The following is a 16,453-nucleotide window of genomic DNA, read 5'->3' as shown; positions in this document are numbered from 1 at the left end:
ACTGTGGTAGCTTTCCACTGAATGCTAAGAATGCTTCCTTTTGTTGTTTTTCTGCAAGAACAGAGGACGCAGAAGTAGCTTTTAGTTTGTAATGGATGATAACTGAGAGTGGGGTGAATTTATCAAAAATATTACAGAAAAAGAAAGTGACATTTTCTATAATGTTGAAGTCTCTTCTAGTCTGATTTGAAACACTCGTTAATAGGAAAAACTTGTTTCTCCAGGTCTCCAAAAACTAAGGTGTGTCAGATTTGCATGGCAATGTGCACTGGAAACTGTTTTGTGAAGCATCAACAGTGTCGGGTTAGGATGGGAGCTTATTATAGTGCATGTAGGAAACCAAGAGTTGTTCACAGCAGGCTGGCAGTGATGTTAGCTGGTGATGATTAGTTTAAGTTGGTGTTCATCCTGGTCTTTCAGTCAAATGCAGACTCCCTTTATTTGCTGTGGTCTGTTTATTAGGATATTCACCTTTTTTCCCCTTGCTCACAGAATATTATTATTTGGGAAGAAGGCTGTTGTTTTCCTTTGCGTGTAAGATGCTGGATGCCTGCTTGGCTTTTGTGTGCAGTTAAAGGCTCATGCTTGTAAATTCAAATTCAGGAGTTGTGAGCTAAATCAGCTCACAACTGAATGTACTCTGAGCTTGTCTGTGGCCTTTGACACCACAAGCACAGGGCACTGTGAAATGCATAAGTAGTCCATAGTCATGTATGCAAGTTGCAGCAGTGGTATAAACTGGACATCAAGGTACTGTCAAATTTGTTGACAACAAAGGTCAATATGATATTTCTTGTGGAAGGAAAGAGAAACCAGTAGGTAAGGAAGAGCTTTATACCTTTTCAAGCTTTTGGGATTGGGTGCACCTGGAAATCCTGAACTTGGAAAAACAGTCCAAGAAGGACATCCTCCCCTGCATTTACTCTTGCACTGGATGTATGTTGTTCACTTCAAGGCTACGTGCCACCCAGTTTTCACAGCTGCAGAGGGTTAACTGTGACTTCCTTTTAGGTTTGTCATGCCTACTTCCTAATCAGGTAGATCAGTCCTTATTGCAGTGGCAAAAGGCACTTGGTCCTTGTGAAAGCCAGCTGACTTGCCAGACAGGCTGTGCTCCTATGGAGAATGGCATCTTTTCAGTCTCCCAGGATGGAGTTTTCTCCTTTTCTTGTTGAGAGTTCTTACGTACACTTTACCTGTATTCTGTTCTGACATTCCTGAATGCCAGTGCCTACGATCAAATCTGCTAGTGTAAATTAAATGCTAATATTTATCAAATTAAGCAATTAACATGAATTATTAGAGGTTGAAGTGAAATACTAAATGTATACTTTAAGCACTTTCTTAATGGTACTTAAATGTAGCCGACAAGAGGCACAAGCACTCTGGTATTAGTAGCCTGCTTTATTAACATATTCTTTCTCAGTTGATCTATTTAAACTTTCTTGCTACCTGAACACTGATAGGCATTATTCTTTGTAGTGTTGTCTGTCTACAGAAGGATGTCTGTGCTAATGTGGTTGTCAGAGGAGGTAGGTATGAGTAACGGAAGGCCAGCTGAAAACTTCAAATGCGCAGTGTAACTGCTGGTGTAGCAAGCAAAGTGAGACCTCAGAAATGGACAAAACCAAACATCCCATCCACCTACCCTGAAACTCCTCACCTTCAAATTGCCAGACTCCCTGGATGTGCCACCATCTAAGGGACTCACCTTCAAAGCACACCCACCTAACATTTTGGACAGAACATCAGCTACTCATGCCCTTGCACCATGGCACAAAACAGAAAAAACACCCGTTCTATCCCAGAGGGTCCTGGTTTTCTGCAATGTTATTAGACCCTGGAATGACCGTAATGAGACATTCAAGACATGTAGCATCATTCAAAATTTTCCACCTGTGTGTTTTGGTATATTGGGCTATTTTCTGTTTTGAGCAACTCTTTCCATGTTCTTGAAGGTTAATGAAGAACAACGTTTTATTTTGTTGGTTTTTTTTCCAAAAAGGTAAAAATGTTAACAGACTCGTAAAATTTGTGAGTATCAGTTGTTCATGGCACCCAAAACAGTGAGCACAGGTTCTCAAGATTAGACTAATGAGCATAAAATTTGCCCTTCTGCATATCTATCTCAACCAACACATTCTATAATGATGGCATCTGTGTACAAGAAAGCTGTCAAGCAAAAAAGAGGTAAGGAAGAAGTGTTTCTTCTTGTCACAGAGTTTGTAATTCACAGAGGCTCTGTGATTTCTCCTGGAGAACTGACTCTTGCATCTTGTGGCAAACTTCTATATAGAAGTTAATTTAAGCCCTTTTTCTCTGTAGCACCAGGAAGGATGACAATATAAGATGCCTTAGAAAACAGTAAACAACAACTGCTAAAAAGAAATTGATTCTGTGTCTGTGCCTTGCTCTTGTGATCTTTCACCTGTTTTGGCTCAATTACTAAACAGCAGCGATTGTAGCTATGTAAACAGAAGAAACAAGGATACTTGCCAGCATTCTCATATGATGCATTATGAACCATTGCTTGCATCAAAATTAGAACAAGATTGAAAGGGAGCATCCAGATCATGAAGTCATGTCTCTTGAAATCACAGACCACTATGCTGTGGGTACTTAATAGAGATAAGTTTTCCATAACTGTGCTAATAGAATAGCACAAGACCTGAGTTCTGTGCTATTGTGCTTTCCATCACATTAAGAGGTGCCTGTTTTACAGAAGGTTTTGCACTGCTATCTTGTTTGAAGTCACAGTGTGATGGTTCCCAAGCTCATCAGAGTCTGTGTGACTTGGTAGGCTCAGTCCAGATTCTGAGATGAGTGAGATTGGATTACACTGAAACATTCTGCTAAATCAAATAATTGCAAGTTAAAAACTCAGCAAAGTTTGCATCTATTCTTAGTGTTCGTGTTCTTGTTCTTTTTATAGTTTACTTTCTGCTTTCTTTTTAAAGATCTTGCTCATCTCTGAACTGAATGCTGTTCTTCTGCATATAAAGGAAGTATTTTCCTCTTCTTGGTGATGAACAAGTAATCTGAAGGGTCAAAATATACTTTCCTTAAGAGCCAGGTGAATAAATGACCAAATGTTTCTATGATGTGAACTTGGTCTCCACCCTCTCAGTCATATTCTGAAGGAGATGAAACTGCATTTGTCTCTTTGGCAGTAGTGAATAAGCAGGTGGTTCCGAAATCCCTGCACTTTTGTGGGAAAGACTGAGATACCTTTCAGGGATGGCTTCATATTAGAGTTTTAAGAGATATTTTGCCTTTATTTTCCCCTTTAGTGTTTTCCTTTTTAGTCAGTGACTGACTTACAAGCTAACAAAATCCCACACAGGACCACGTATTTCCTTAAACCCAGGGGTAAGGACCCTGAATTGTTAAGAACTTGCCGCTTCTTCTGAAAATCCATGACTAAGCAAGGAATTATGTCTCTCTGGTTTTTAGCATCCCTTAAAGGGCAGTGCTTTTGATTTGCTGAAATTGATAGGACTCCTACCAACAGACTGACTTTTAAAAGGAGTTGAGATCTGATTGCTTGGCATACCAATGTAATGGGAGAGTGCAAAGCACATGATGTCGTTTGGAAAGAGGTCTGCAATCCTCTGTCCATTATTATAAATATGGATTGGGACAAGAATAAAAAGGGTCCCACCATAGTTGCTACAAGTCTACAGGCTATTTTTCTTTGTTCTTCCCTGTGCAGCAAAAGCTACTTTGAAGCATCATGTTCACATACATGGCTAGGGAGAAATTAAGCTCCTGTCCCTGTTCTCCTAGTGTGGCTGTGTGCTGGGTAGTGTCCAGACATGGGAAGGTGCTTTTGGCTAGGCCATATCACATCCTCCAGCAGGTTTGTCTTGTTCTCCTTTTGTAGTCCTGGTGTGGTCTTTAGGCCAGCAAATGCACCTACTGAACTTGGGTAGAACATGAAAAAGTCTTTTTAATAATTAGAATCCCAGGATATGACCATTTCACAGCATCACTGAGCCTCTCCTGGAACTGGTGCCCTCTGACAGAATGTGCTTACAACTTGTCTTCTTTCCCTAAGTGGAAATACGTTGCTTTGTGGTAGATTTGCCCCACTTCCAAAGAAAACTGCCCTTCCTTTTGGGTAGACTGCTTTTGTGTATTCCTGAAAACCGTTTGCAATGGCTTCCATCCAGAGGGATGTTCTGTTCAGAGGTATGGTCTGTGCCATGACCAGCTATCTCATTTGGGCTGTGCTCTCATTCTCAGTAGATTTTGTGCTGTTTTGGTGCATAGGCTCGTCATTTAGGGAAAAGAGACTCCTTTAACAGGTTCTTCACTCAGGGAATCTGGGATAAGTAAGTCTTTCCATCCTGGCAGGGAAACGGCAGGATTAAGACATTTTTCTGGGAAGACTGATGCAAGAGTGCTTACCTGTGTACCCTGATGCATCTGTTGGCATGCAGAATTGCAGGAAGTCAAGTAGCAGAAAGAAAATAATTTGGCAGTCTGTTTCCCCTCTCACAGGATCTTGTTAAATTTTTGTCTTTGAAGCCCTTGGGGATCCTGCAAGAACAGCAATTACTCAAATGGGAAGAAAGTCTGGATTCAGCCAAGGATGTGAACACTCCCAGACAGGAAAAGTGCATGGGTGAGAAGCGGACGTCATTTTTGTGCTGGTTGTGGTTTGTTCATCTGACCACAAGCCAGATTCCTCATCCCTTGGCTACAGGGAGCCTCTTCTGAGACAGTAAGATGTCTTTTGAACTGTGTTAGAGTTGTCATGGTACTCTGCTCACAGTAAAGGTACTGTGAAATCTCCACCATCTGTTGCCTCCTCCTCCCCCTTCCAATCCTGTGGTGGTTTGCAGGATACGTACTGAGTGTGGCAGCTCAGATCTTCCCAGGTCCATTTTGCATATGTGCAGGCTTACAGTCATCTTTAGAAGGCTGAGTCTGTGTGAGAGGTTTTGACCGGGTCCTTTTGAAGAATATATCTGTGTCACTTGTCTGTCATTTCGTTATTGGTGTGTGAATTTGTGATCTAGTCTTCATTCTTGTCATGTCTCAAACTACAGATACATAAATACAGATAAACACACACAGCCCATGGGATTTTGTGCCAGGAGAAAAGTAGAGAAAAGAACCTATGCCATGTGACTAGTTGCTGGTTTTGTGGCTCTGACTGCAAGTTAAGACTGTTCTGTAGATTAACTGATCTCAGCCCATCTCCTACTAAGTCTTAGGTGGTGTTTGCCCACATATTTGGCAGTTTAAAGCACACACCTTCACAGTGCACAGCATGAAAGCATAAGATGAACAAATTTGAAATTTTTACATTAGGAATATATGGTTAGGAATGTATACTCCTTCTTGGGGATGTCAGATTTTATTTCAAGTAGGATTCTTCAGATGGTTGAGTAATAGACCTCTTTGTGATGATCCATGAGAAAATCAAGAGTTTGGGCTCCTTGATGCATCACACAACATTTCTTTGGCAAAACTGGGCATCTCTTTTGAAATCTGAAATGAAGGCCTGGAGTCCACAAAGCTCCCAGCTCAGAAATCAGTACTTTGAGACATGGACTGATTTTTTCCTTCTCTCTGGTAATAATTTGAAACAACTTCTGCTAAACCCTTCTTTTCTCTCCTCCACAGGAATTCAGCTCTCCTAGTTTGTGGTCCAGCATTTTGCCAAGTTGATGGTAGTCTTGGAAGATGACAGTATATTTATCACATTACAAGTGTACAGTTCTTGTAGTAAATAGGTTAGACATAGTGGACTAGCTTGAGGTGATTTGTCTTGTCAGTGAGGTGCTACCCCTGCCACGAGGCCACAGTGTGAAGCCAAGGGTTTTGTTGTAGTGGGAGAAGGACTCTGAAGTTGCAGGTGCACTGTAGCTTCCATGTGGTGCTGCTGCAGGATGACAACACCAGTATAATCTTTGGAGGAATCAAATACATTTGATTTGTCCTTAACCTTCTGAACCCACGTTTTCATGGGTTCAGAAGGTTGAGGAGGAATCAAAAGTAACATACCTAGAATGTCTTTAGCTTTCTACTGCTGCGAATAGAGGGTTGAGGGGAATTTTATGCAATTAGCTGAATTGCCTCTGAGATTAATAGGGCTTGGGGGTTTTTTCAGTATGCTGCCATGGATTTAGGTTTGTTTTATCTTTTTTTTAAAAGTAAAATGTTTCATATTTATTTTGTAATTAGATTATTTATAAGGATTAGGGCAAGAGAGGTTTTTGGTTCATGTGAAGAAATGTCTCTGTAACATCAGGTAGACCTAAGAGTTTGAAAAAGTAAACTCTGCTATGTCATATTATCTGCTCCTCTTACTGAACAAAAAGGTGAATCTTGCACTATCTGTGTGACAGATTTTTATTGGTAAACGGAAATAAAACTCAGCTGCTCCAATTTCAATTATATAAATTTACTTTCCAAGTATAGAATTTTCTCTTTTTATGAGCATAAGAAATAGTTAACATTATTTAATACAGTGTTTTTTGTTTAATATTTATTAATATTTAATTTATCATTGAATTTAATATTTATTATTGTTATAAACATGGTTTCATGTTTATTATTCTGCTGCTGTAATTTTGGCTCTAATGTATAATTACTCTGGAATTACAGCATTATCTGAAGCAAAACCATGAAAGAGTGCTACATGAAACAAAAATGTTTCTATCTTAGAAACTGTGTGTCTAAAGTCATCCTTTTCCTTGAGTATCTCGAAACTACCTGGACTGTAGACATTTATGTAGCTGGATAATTCAGTGTTTCAGTTGATAATTTCAGTTTTTCCTCGCTGTGGCTATCTCTCAACTCTCTGTAGGCATCAGTTTCCCTGAAATTTGTAGAGATGTCAGTACCTTTTCCCCTCCATCTGCCCTGTTTGGAACTGGCCTTTGTTCAGGCTGGGACCCCTGGTTAGATATTGGACAAAATGTGCAGCCTCCTTGCTGCAGAGAAACAAGCTCAGGCTATCCTTAGGAAGAACACACTGGGAACTTTGGTTGGCCCTTCCCAGATTCATCTGTCTGGAGATATTCGTGAAAGTGAAGGGTAGGATATTCAGACTTGTAAAACAAATAGGTTTTTGCATGTGTGACATGTTACTATAAATCCCACAGGAAATAGTTCAAGTGAGGTATTTTAGGACTCGAGAAGGGGCTCTCCATCTGTTTGGTTTCAGTCTTGTGTAAGGGAAAAAACCCAAACCAAAATTTTCTAAGTTTTGGGTTTCAGGATAGGCCAGAATTTTCTGTGTGGTAGGTCACACACCTTCTGTCCACTGAATGGTGAAGGTTTATTGTTTTCTTTTGAGGAGGTTTGTTTGAGGGTGGTTTTTTGCAACATTATTGAGCTTTTTTACTGGCTTTTATGTTTTACAGGTTGTCAGTCTATGACAGATGTATGATCTAGTTCATACATTCATATCTCATTTCTCACTCTTTCACATGAGATCCATGTATCTCCCAAGTCAATACCTATGCTTCTGGCTTTTGCTTTCCCTCTGTCTGCTAGCAACTTAGTAAATTAATTCATAGGTTCATGGTGTGAACCTATGTAAAGGTATTGTCTCAGCAATGGCACTAGTTTTGTGTAAGTACATGTTTTGGCATAGTTTAAAAACCAGGGAAAGTTTTTTACTGCACAAGGCTCTCTCTTAAATGTTTCATGTGTTTGCATAGGCACAGATGGGCCCTTTCTTCCCTGGGTTCAATATGATTTTGGTAAATGGGAACCTACAAAAGCAACTATTTCTGTCTTCCTAAAAATACAGGTGAGGTTATTGCCCATACTTCTTTTGCTGCCCTCAGCAGACTTGATGCAGCCAAAATACCATCACTGTGTGATAATTCTATAAATATTTCAAGATAAGTTTTGTGATCGCACATTTAAAAATTTTTTTTAAGTCCTGTTTTTATAGTATTCCCTCACACTTCCCAAAACTTTCTATCACTGCCAAAATGGGAATATTTAATGTTCCATTTTAATCATCTAAGCAGGATTTAATGACTATAAATTGAATGTTTTTCTTTCTATGTTTTTTAGCAGCATGACAGATCTCATTTTAGAAGTATTTCTCAAAATAATAAGATGCAAAACCTGAATATAACTAAGAGAAGTCTGTAAGAATAAAAGGCAAAAGAAGTTTACTCAGCCCAGTGCCGTTTTTACATCCCTGACTTCAGTGATTAACTTTCCCTACACATACACAGTTGCACATACCAACACCATTTCAGAGGTGTTTACTGTAATAAGGTCCTGCCTTTCTGATGGAAGGTACATTTTCTCTGGCAAGGTGCTTGTGACAGTCATTTTCTGTGCCCTTCAACATGCTGGTAATGTGGTACAAGGTCACTTTGAAAAGCAGCCTATAATCACAATTCTACAAAAATAATCTAACTGAAGAAATACAACCGTACGATGTTATTAGCTCTAACAGCTGTGGGCAAAAGAAAAGGAAGAAACCAGTGGTATTTCTTGTATTTCAGTGTGCATGTGTGTGTCTTCATACACACACATATGACATTTGAAATAATGTATTTGTGTACCAAGAGTGTATCTGTGTAATGCTCTTGTGCTTGGTGCTCACAGCAAATACAAAATAAGTATCCTTTATAAGATACTTAAATCAAAAGCGCAGTAGAAGTCCACAAAGTTTTGAAGTATCTTGATTTTGTTTTCAATGAAAATGTATGGTTAGTAAGCAAGGATTATCTGGCATATGTTATCTAGTGTAAGTTAATTTGTTACCCCACACTAATTGGTCGGGGTATCTGAGATCCAAACTTCTTAACCCTTGCAGCCATCTCCATTTCCAGTTAACTCATGGGTTTTTTGCCTGCTTGGTGTTTGTGTGGAGTGCCCTACATCCGTGAGTTGTGAGATAGGCAGCAAGAGGCCACAGTGAGAACTACAGAATAAAAATGTACACCTTCAAAGTGCATATATATATATTAATTTTCTTCAAGGGTATTTTTGAGAAGCATAGATTTGTTGAGACATTTGTGTGGGAGTGTTCACCTCAGTGTTGCTTTTCTCCACACATGAAAATAAACCACAGACTTTTAAATATCCTGAGAAAAAATTCTTCAAAGACAGATCAAAGGTCTTTACTAATGTCTGAGGAAGCTGCCTCTCTTGTGAACTCATGTCTATGGAGAGCTGGTTAAGACAATCAAGATTATTATTCCATTGATTTGATCATTTACAGTCTGCTCTGAGAGGAGATGCCTTGTTTGGAGAAGGAGGAGGTGGGGAATCCACAGATGCTCCTAATTTTACCAAGAAAGTAATGAATAAAATCACTTTTTAAAACCAAATCTGTTGACTTTTTCCCCCACTATGCTCTGTGGGTTGCTCTGCTTCAAGTGATTGTCTTAAACAGTGCATGTACAAGAGTTTTGTGTAAGAATGAGTCAATTGACATTTTTTTTCTTTTTATCAATTTTATCTGCTTTTGTGGCTATTGAGTGGTGTGAAATGTCCAAGTATGACTTTCACAACACAGAAATTTTACATCTTTGTTTGTTTCTTTGTTTTTGTTTCATTTTTGTTTGTTTGTTTTGGGGGCTTGTTTTTTGCTTCTTGGTTTTGCTTTGATTTGTCCAAAACTCTCGATCTCATTTTACATAAAAGCAACACAGAACACATACGAGCTAAGTTTTGAAAGTTTGTGAACTTCTCCCTAAGCTGGAGTTCCCCACTTTTAGACAGCATTCAGGAAAATCATTTGATTTTTATTCTTTAAGGCCTAGGTTTTCTTTCTTATCTATTTCTTATGTTTGTTTGCTTCATGAACTTCATCTTTTATCATTCAGACCAATTCTCTATAGGCTCTCTGATAGCAGAGAGCTCTTGACTCTTAGAAGCTGTTGAAAATATTGTTTCTCTTTTGAAGTATTTTACTGGTTTTGTCACGCTGCCACAAAGCATCTGCAGGTGCTAGGTAGGACTTCAGGCTTGTCTGTAAACCTAGGGTTTCCAAGTTGGTGGGTTAGGGGGTTTTTTGTTCGTTGTTTTGAGCCAAACTTCTTCATTACCATCTCCATCAATGACTGTGTTCTACTGCTATCTGGAAATTGGACAATAATCTTATGTTGGTTTATGTGGTCATAAATGAAATAATTCAGTTTTGGTTTTTGTAGATGTTGGGCTTTTCTTTTAGCTGTGGACTGGATTTTTCTTGTATATCCTAAGTTTTGATCTTCATTACAGTCTGTGATTTGGTACTTTGGAGCAATACTGAGGTTTTCTTTGTAGTCTGTAATACAAAACCAGTGTGATACTGTTTTATTTTCTCCTTGCTTGTTTTTCTCATTCATGACAATACCTCAGTAGGTAACAGCAGGCTAACATATTTTTGTCTGACTGGGATAATCCTTAGTTGTGCCAAAAATTGGCTCTGGCATTTTCCTCTTCCAGCTGCAGCTACAAAATTACAACACATGCATGGCCATGGAAGATTCCTCAACTCATTCCCCATGTTCGCATCCTCCATATTTAATATTCAAGAGGATAATTTGGCTAAATATCCAAAATACTTTTCTCAGGAGTTTAACGAAAATAATATCTCTCTCAGATCTCAAATCTGCTCACTTTTCTTTGCAAATTAGACCTTATTGTCTATGGAACAGAGGGTTTAGGTTTGGGGTTTTGGTGAGGAGAAGGGATGAATGGCAGGAGTTCCCTCCTCACCTCTGAGCCAGGTGTGCTGACTGGCACTGCCCTGTATCCTGCTTATCCAACTCCATAGGACTTTTATGATGCCTGTGGACAAGTTGCAGGATTTTGGTAAGAGTGCCCTGGGATCACAAGGTGCTCCTAAGGAATTTTGAAGACATTAATTTCTAGGCTTTGGTGCAAGTGGAAATCAGTGTTGTGTATTTCAGCTTTTCGTTGTTTTGGAGTCTTTTTCTTTTGTTTTCTTTGTCTCCTTTTATTCTTTTGTCTTGTTCTTATTAACCTCTAGTTTTACCTGTTGATGTTATGGCAGGAGGATATTTTAAATTATCTACTGCATGTTCACCTCCATACAAATGAACACCCAGGAAATATGAGCTGCCCTGTAGAGTCTCAAGTCAGCTTTGTAGTTCATTTTTAGTTTTTGAGGATTTTTTTTCATTAAAATTGACTACTGCCTTAAGTAAGTGAAAGCAAAATTACAACTTTCAGAAGTGGCTTATATTTTTTTTATATTGTTCATATTAATTAGTGACTGTGGCTATATGTGTCTGCCAGGAAAATGTGAAAAGCACAGAATTTTAAAAGTAACTGTACACAGTGAAATCAATTTTTGTATGTTTTCACATTACATGTTTTACTAGCCATGACATTCCTTATTATTTATTATAACTCCTTACAGTATTCCTATAGGAATATGCCCTGCTCTGATGACGCAACTTTGGAAAATGCAATAAAAAAAGCACTGGAAACCTCAGCTTTCTAATAGGAAGTTTCTTGTAAGCAGTGAAGTTAAAATGCCTCCTCCCAGTCAAAAGGAAGTAGGATGGAGGTCAGTGAGCCATGTAAATGTCCCTCCTCTCTGTCACTAGCTGTGCTTTCTTCTTGTTTTTCCCCCATGTTGGAAGTTTGGTCTTGAGGCCATCAGCTGTGTTTTGGCATAGGGCAGGTAGAGAAACCCATATATTCCTTTCATTCCTGCATAATGACCCCACAGTGAGGTTCAGATGTAAAGGCAAAAGTGTTGATTTGCGGCTGCAGCTGTGACTTCATCCTGGTTTTGATGATAGTGTAGCCAAGTCCTTGGGGGAAGGGCAAGGCATGCTTGAGAGGTGGCATAGAGCACATACTGTTCTTTGTTCCTCTGGTTTTCCACTTGTTTAAGTAAAATATCTCTGGCCAGCTGCTAGCCCAGTGGCTAGTGAGAGTTGAGGAAACAGCTTTTGCAGATCTAAATGAGAGCATCTATGAATATTTTGCAAGAGTCTGATGTTCAGAGAGGTCCTAAGGGAACACCAAGGTCTGGATGCCTTCTTCCTCATCCCCACCCCTCTAAAGGCCTCTCTGAAAAGCACACTTGAAACACCTATTTATTATTTTGGAAGAATGGTACTTAAAATGAAAGCAGAATCTTTGTATTGCCCATCTTAACTGCTTGGCAGCAGTTGTCCTACATTTTGGTGTGGCTTTGTTACATGTGTGCTGGCGCTGGAGACTTGCAGAAAGCTTGGCCACCTGCCTTTGATGGCCTGTGACAGACAGGGTGGAACTAGGCAGAAGCAAGGTGGAACCCAAAGGACACAGTAGGGACCCTTTTGCTGCCTGTGTTCAGCCCTGCAAATAACGAGATCATCCGGAAGGAACTGCTCCCTGAGCAGCAGTAATCATAAATGGGGTGATCTGCCAGGAGAGCCCCACTGAAACTGCTTTTTTGGTCTTGGTGGAAATTATATTATATTCCTACTGGTGTTTTCCTGGCAGCTGAGGACAAGCCTACAGTTTTTTAGGTGTGTTGAGGAGGGCATGAACAGGTGACTCCAAATGTTTGCATTTAACATGCAAGTCCTTCCTAGCGAAGCAATGAGTCATATCCTGCAAGCACAGACAGCTTCCTTAGCTTGCTGCTTAGCAGGGCTTCACCAAAATTATTTTATCAGAAGCTAATATTTAGCTCCTGAGAGCATCATGCCTCTTCTGCATATAAATAATGCTAATTTGTTATACAATAAACCAGTGAGTTAATATCACTTCTGACAGTACCTGTGCACCTCATCATCTGAAGGTCCAGACATGTCTCCTGTAGCTATAGTATGTATGCATATATGGAAAAGGTACTGCCTGGTCAAACTTCTGACTTGCAAGTTTGTTTGTGAACATTTGCTTAGCATGAAAAAAACCAAGATGAATTCCAAAGTGGACACTCCTTCCCCCTTTTGCTTACTGGGTGGTTGTAAAGGAGTCATTTTAATGCACAGCAGGTGTGTGCGTGTAGTCATCATATGTTCCCATGCATTAACAGTATTGACTAGTTCTTTCTCTAAAAGGATAATTTTTCTTAGTTCTCTGTTCAAATCAGTTCTGTTTGAGCGAATAAGTATTTAAAAAGTGTTAACAGTAGAGTGGATTTACCTTAAGATGATACACAGCCTTGACTAGCTAGATGTTCCTGTATGTGCAAGCAGTACTATTTGAGGAACAATCACTGATCATATTCATTCTCTGACACCAAAATTTAAGTTAAATGTCCAGAGGTAAAATAAAGGTAAGAATGAAAGACCAGAGAATCTGTAGTGTATCATTTAAAACAAAATACGCAGTGCACATGGTGGGATTCTGCAAGCTTTCTTTGTGCTGATAGGCCCATTAAGGTCTGTGGGGCTACATGTGCAAGATTGGATTACAGGGTTAGGGACGGTATTTTGTGACTCCTACTGCTCATATAACTCTGAGTACATGTATTTTCCTTTAAGTATAGTCTGGACAGTCTCAAAATGTAGCTTGTTAAAGGTCTCTTGTTAACACAAGCATATTTATTAATTAAGGAAACAAATGTAGAGACATTAAGATGTTTAATTTAAGGTTTAGTCATTTTCTTGCCATACAGCCTTAAAAAAGAAGAATATGAGAAAAAAAAAACAACACACACACACACAAAAGCCCCCCACATGAACCAAAAATAACCCCACCAAAGAACCACCATCATCACAGAAAACACCCCCATAACAACCACCAAACCATAGAATTTACTGGGGTAAGAGAGGGGAAGGTATATATTCATAACTGAGAAGTAAAACTGACTGTGGTGATCTGTGTACCCATTGCTTTTCCTATCCCATATTGTTCCACCCTCTCCCTCCGTCCCCTGCCCCTAGCCCTGGTCACTCCCTGGGCTCTCCCTATTGGTTTCTGTACCCCAACCCCGCCCATGTACTGCCCCTGTGATCTGACAAAACCCCTCTGTGCCTGGATCACGAGGTCTCTGCTTCTGGGCGTCTCAGGGACGAGATGTAGCTATTAAAAGTCCTCTGAAAGCCTCATGGAGGGACCCTTCTTGCCTCCTTCGCCGTCACTGGGTTGTAGAGCTGATAGCTAGCCAGAGCAAGAGTGCAGAGCCGTCCAAAAAGGACTACGGGAGGACAGAATGGCTGCCCTGCCCTAAGAAGCCCCGCTGAGCTCCCAGGGAAAGCTGCAGCTTGCTAAACTAAACCTAGCACTACAACAACTGACTGTCCAGAGGAAAAAATATGGAAGAAATGCATATGTATGATAAATACAACGTAGATTGTGGCTTTTAACACTGGCCTTAATAATGTCAGGAATACTGTTCATCATTCTTCTCTTTTTTTTTGCATGAGTTTAAGACAAATAGTGTAGGTTTGTCCTCAGAGCATTTATATAGTGAGATTGTTTAGGTCACAGTTTCAGCTTCGTGCAAATGAGAGTGGCACAGCTGAAATGTACCCATCTCTTTAACATTAGTGATTCCTTTAAAATGTATGTGGTGACAGGCAAAGGCTTCAACAGTAAATAGTAGGGCTTCTTGTTTCAGAAAATAGAATTACATTGAAATAAGTTGCTCTTCTATGAGTTAAGTAAAATCCAGTCATTTTTGGATAAAATGGAAGTAGCCTTTTGGAAATGCATATTCTAGATTTAGTTTTGCTTTATTTGAACGTGATATATACAACTTCTTAAAGTCCTGCTAGGTCTGAGACAGGGTTCCTAAATGCTAATTAGTAAAATTAACAAGAGTGATCATTCAGAAACCTGATTACCTTACTACATCTGCATTGTGCCTTTCAAAACGAAGTTATTGCTAAGGGGATATTGCAATGGACTGTGTTTCTTTGGGATCTGAACAATGAAGAAGCCATATAGCAAATTCTTGTTCTTGTCATGTTCTTCCAATGTCTGTTAAGCCAGTGTTATCCCAACTGATATCCTTTATGTTCTGTGATCAACAGAGGTGGTCAGAGATGTGGGGCTTTAAGAATCTAGACTAGGTACAATTCAGTTTAGCAAGCAGAACTTGATCCTAAATGATTACTATTGTTCAGGGCCTGTAAAAATAGTTTGGAGGCTTAGTCACTACTACAGTAATAAATGTAGTGAGCAAGTTTTGAAAAAAATATTAAGACCAGTATCCTGTGAAGCTATACAGGCCACCTGTGCAAGACGTAACCCTGTGGAGATTTAAGGCTGCCTTCCCAAAGGGCCTGTACGATACTTGTAAGGCACAGCTTTGTTGAATTTGCAGCTGCATGGTCAGGTATGGGCTCTGGTCATCTCCTCCTTGGCCTGGCAGGTCCAGCAAAGGCAGGGTTTGGCCACTGTCCAGCTGCTGGAGCAGTGATGTTTGCCAGCACTGCTCTGAGGGGTCCCATGTGTGCCTGCCGTGCTCCCTGCCCCGGCTGCCTCTGGGTTTGCTGCTGTGCCCTGGAGCACAGAGCACCTCTGCACCTGCTGACCTTGGCACTGGGGACAGACTGGGTGGCCTGGGAGGATGAAGGGGCAGAAGGGAGGGAGGAAAGAAACCCTTGACAAAACATGGATGACAGTTTTGGGGAAGTGGCTGTGTCACCAATGTTAGAGTGTCATCTTTGTCTTAGGGAAGCTGTGCATGCAGGGTGAACTGGACAGAGCATCTGGAAGGCTGTGAATAACTCTGTGCCCTACTGTGGGACACAAATAAAGCTCATATGTCTTTACATATATAAAATTACCTGTCTCTAAAACACATTCTACTGTGAGGGATAATTTTAAGGGCTGAGACCATGACACGTAAAAAAAGGATGATTCTGTGTCCAGAATCAGATCTCTTAATATAAGTGTTTGTGCAGGAAAGTTTTCACACTTGAGCTTCTTGTTCAGTGCAACATACCAGAGTTTGCTTTGCTGAAGAATTAGTGTCAGAATTGTAGCAGGAAAATTATGAAAATAGATGGCTTATCAGCCTACTTAATTAGTTACTTCTATCTCTAAGAAAAAATCCTGAGGCAGTTATTAGCAACTGATACTCAGCAAAGAGGTCTTGTGGGGGATCCCTTGTCATTGTTCTGGGAGTACTTCATCTTAGTCTCTAGCACTGCTCAGAAACCAGAGAGCTTAAACACAGCAGGTAAACTAAACCAGAAGGCATCATAATGCCTTTGTGCAAATACATTTTGGGTATGGGATGTAGTTGATTCCCTATCTTCATAAAATGTAAAGTAGCACCAGACTGCCTATGCTCTTATCTCGTAGGACAAGCAGAACATGACTGCTCAAATGGGAAAGAAAATGTGTAAGACACATGTGATTTAGGACTCAGATATCCTGAGCAGTACACATGAAGTAATGGAAATAGTTATTTGCTCATAGCATGACGATGGGGATCTCTCAGTGGATCAGTCTGACAGAGAATTGAAACAAAGTGGAGTACTTTGATGTACAGCATTTAGCTAAACCACTGGGGTGAATGCCACGGGATAGAGCTGAGGCCAGAGGTGTCAGTGCA

General features: G+C 40.0%; 1 protein-coding gene across 5 annotated transcripts in view; it reads left to right on the top strand.

The window, feature by feature from the left end:
- The window catches only part of CMSS1 (cms1 ribosomal small subunit homolog), a 225,670-nt gene that overhangs the window by 83,206 nt on the left and 126,011 nt on the right, over positions 1 to 16,453 (top strand). Inside the window, exon 2 of one of the 5 annotated variants that reach the window (XM_069021462.1) lies at positions 4,531 to 4,627. The exons of the other annotated variants lie outside the window; for them this stretch is intronic. Coding sequence (XP_068877563.1) covers positions 4,624 to 4,627 — 4 coding nt within the window. The 5' untranslated portion in view covers positions 4,531 to 4,623. The remainder of the gene's footprint in view (positions 1 to 4,530; positions 4,628 to 16,453) is intronic. 5 annotated transcript variants of the gene reach the window in all.

The sequence above is a fragment of the Aphelocoma coerulescens genome, chromosome 1, assembly GCF_041296385.1.
Source record: "Aphelocoma coerulescens isolate FSJ_1873_10779 chromosome 1, UR_Acoe_1.0, whole genome shotgun sequence".
In the NCBI taxonomy this organism is placed as follows: domain Eukaryota; kingdom Metazoa; phylum Chordata; class Aves; order Passeriformes; family Corvidae; genus Aphelocoma; species Aphelocoma coerulescens.
The sequence above is the reverse complement of the archived record's forward strand: the minus strand, read 5'-3'. Positions and strand labels throughout refer to the sequence as shown.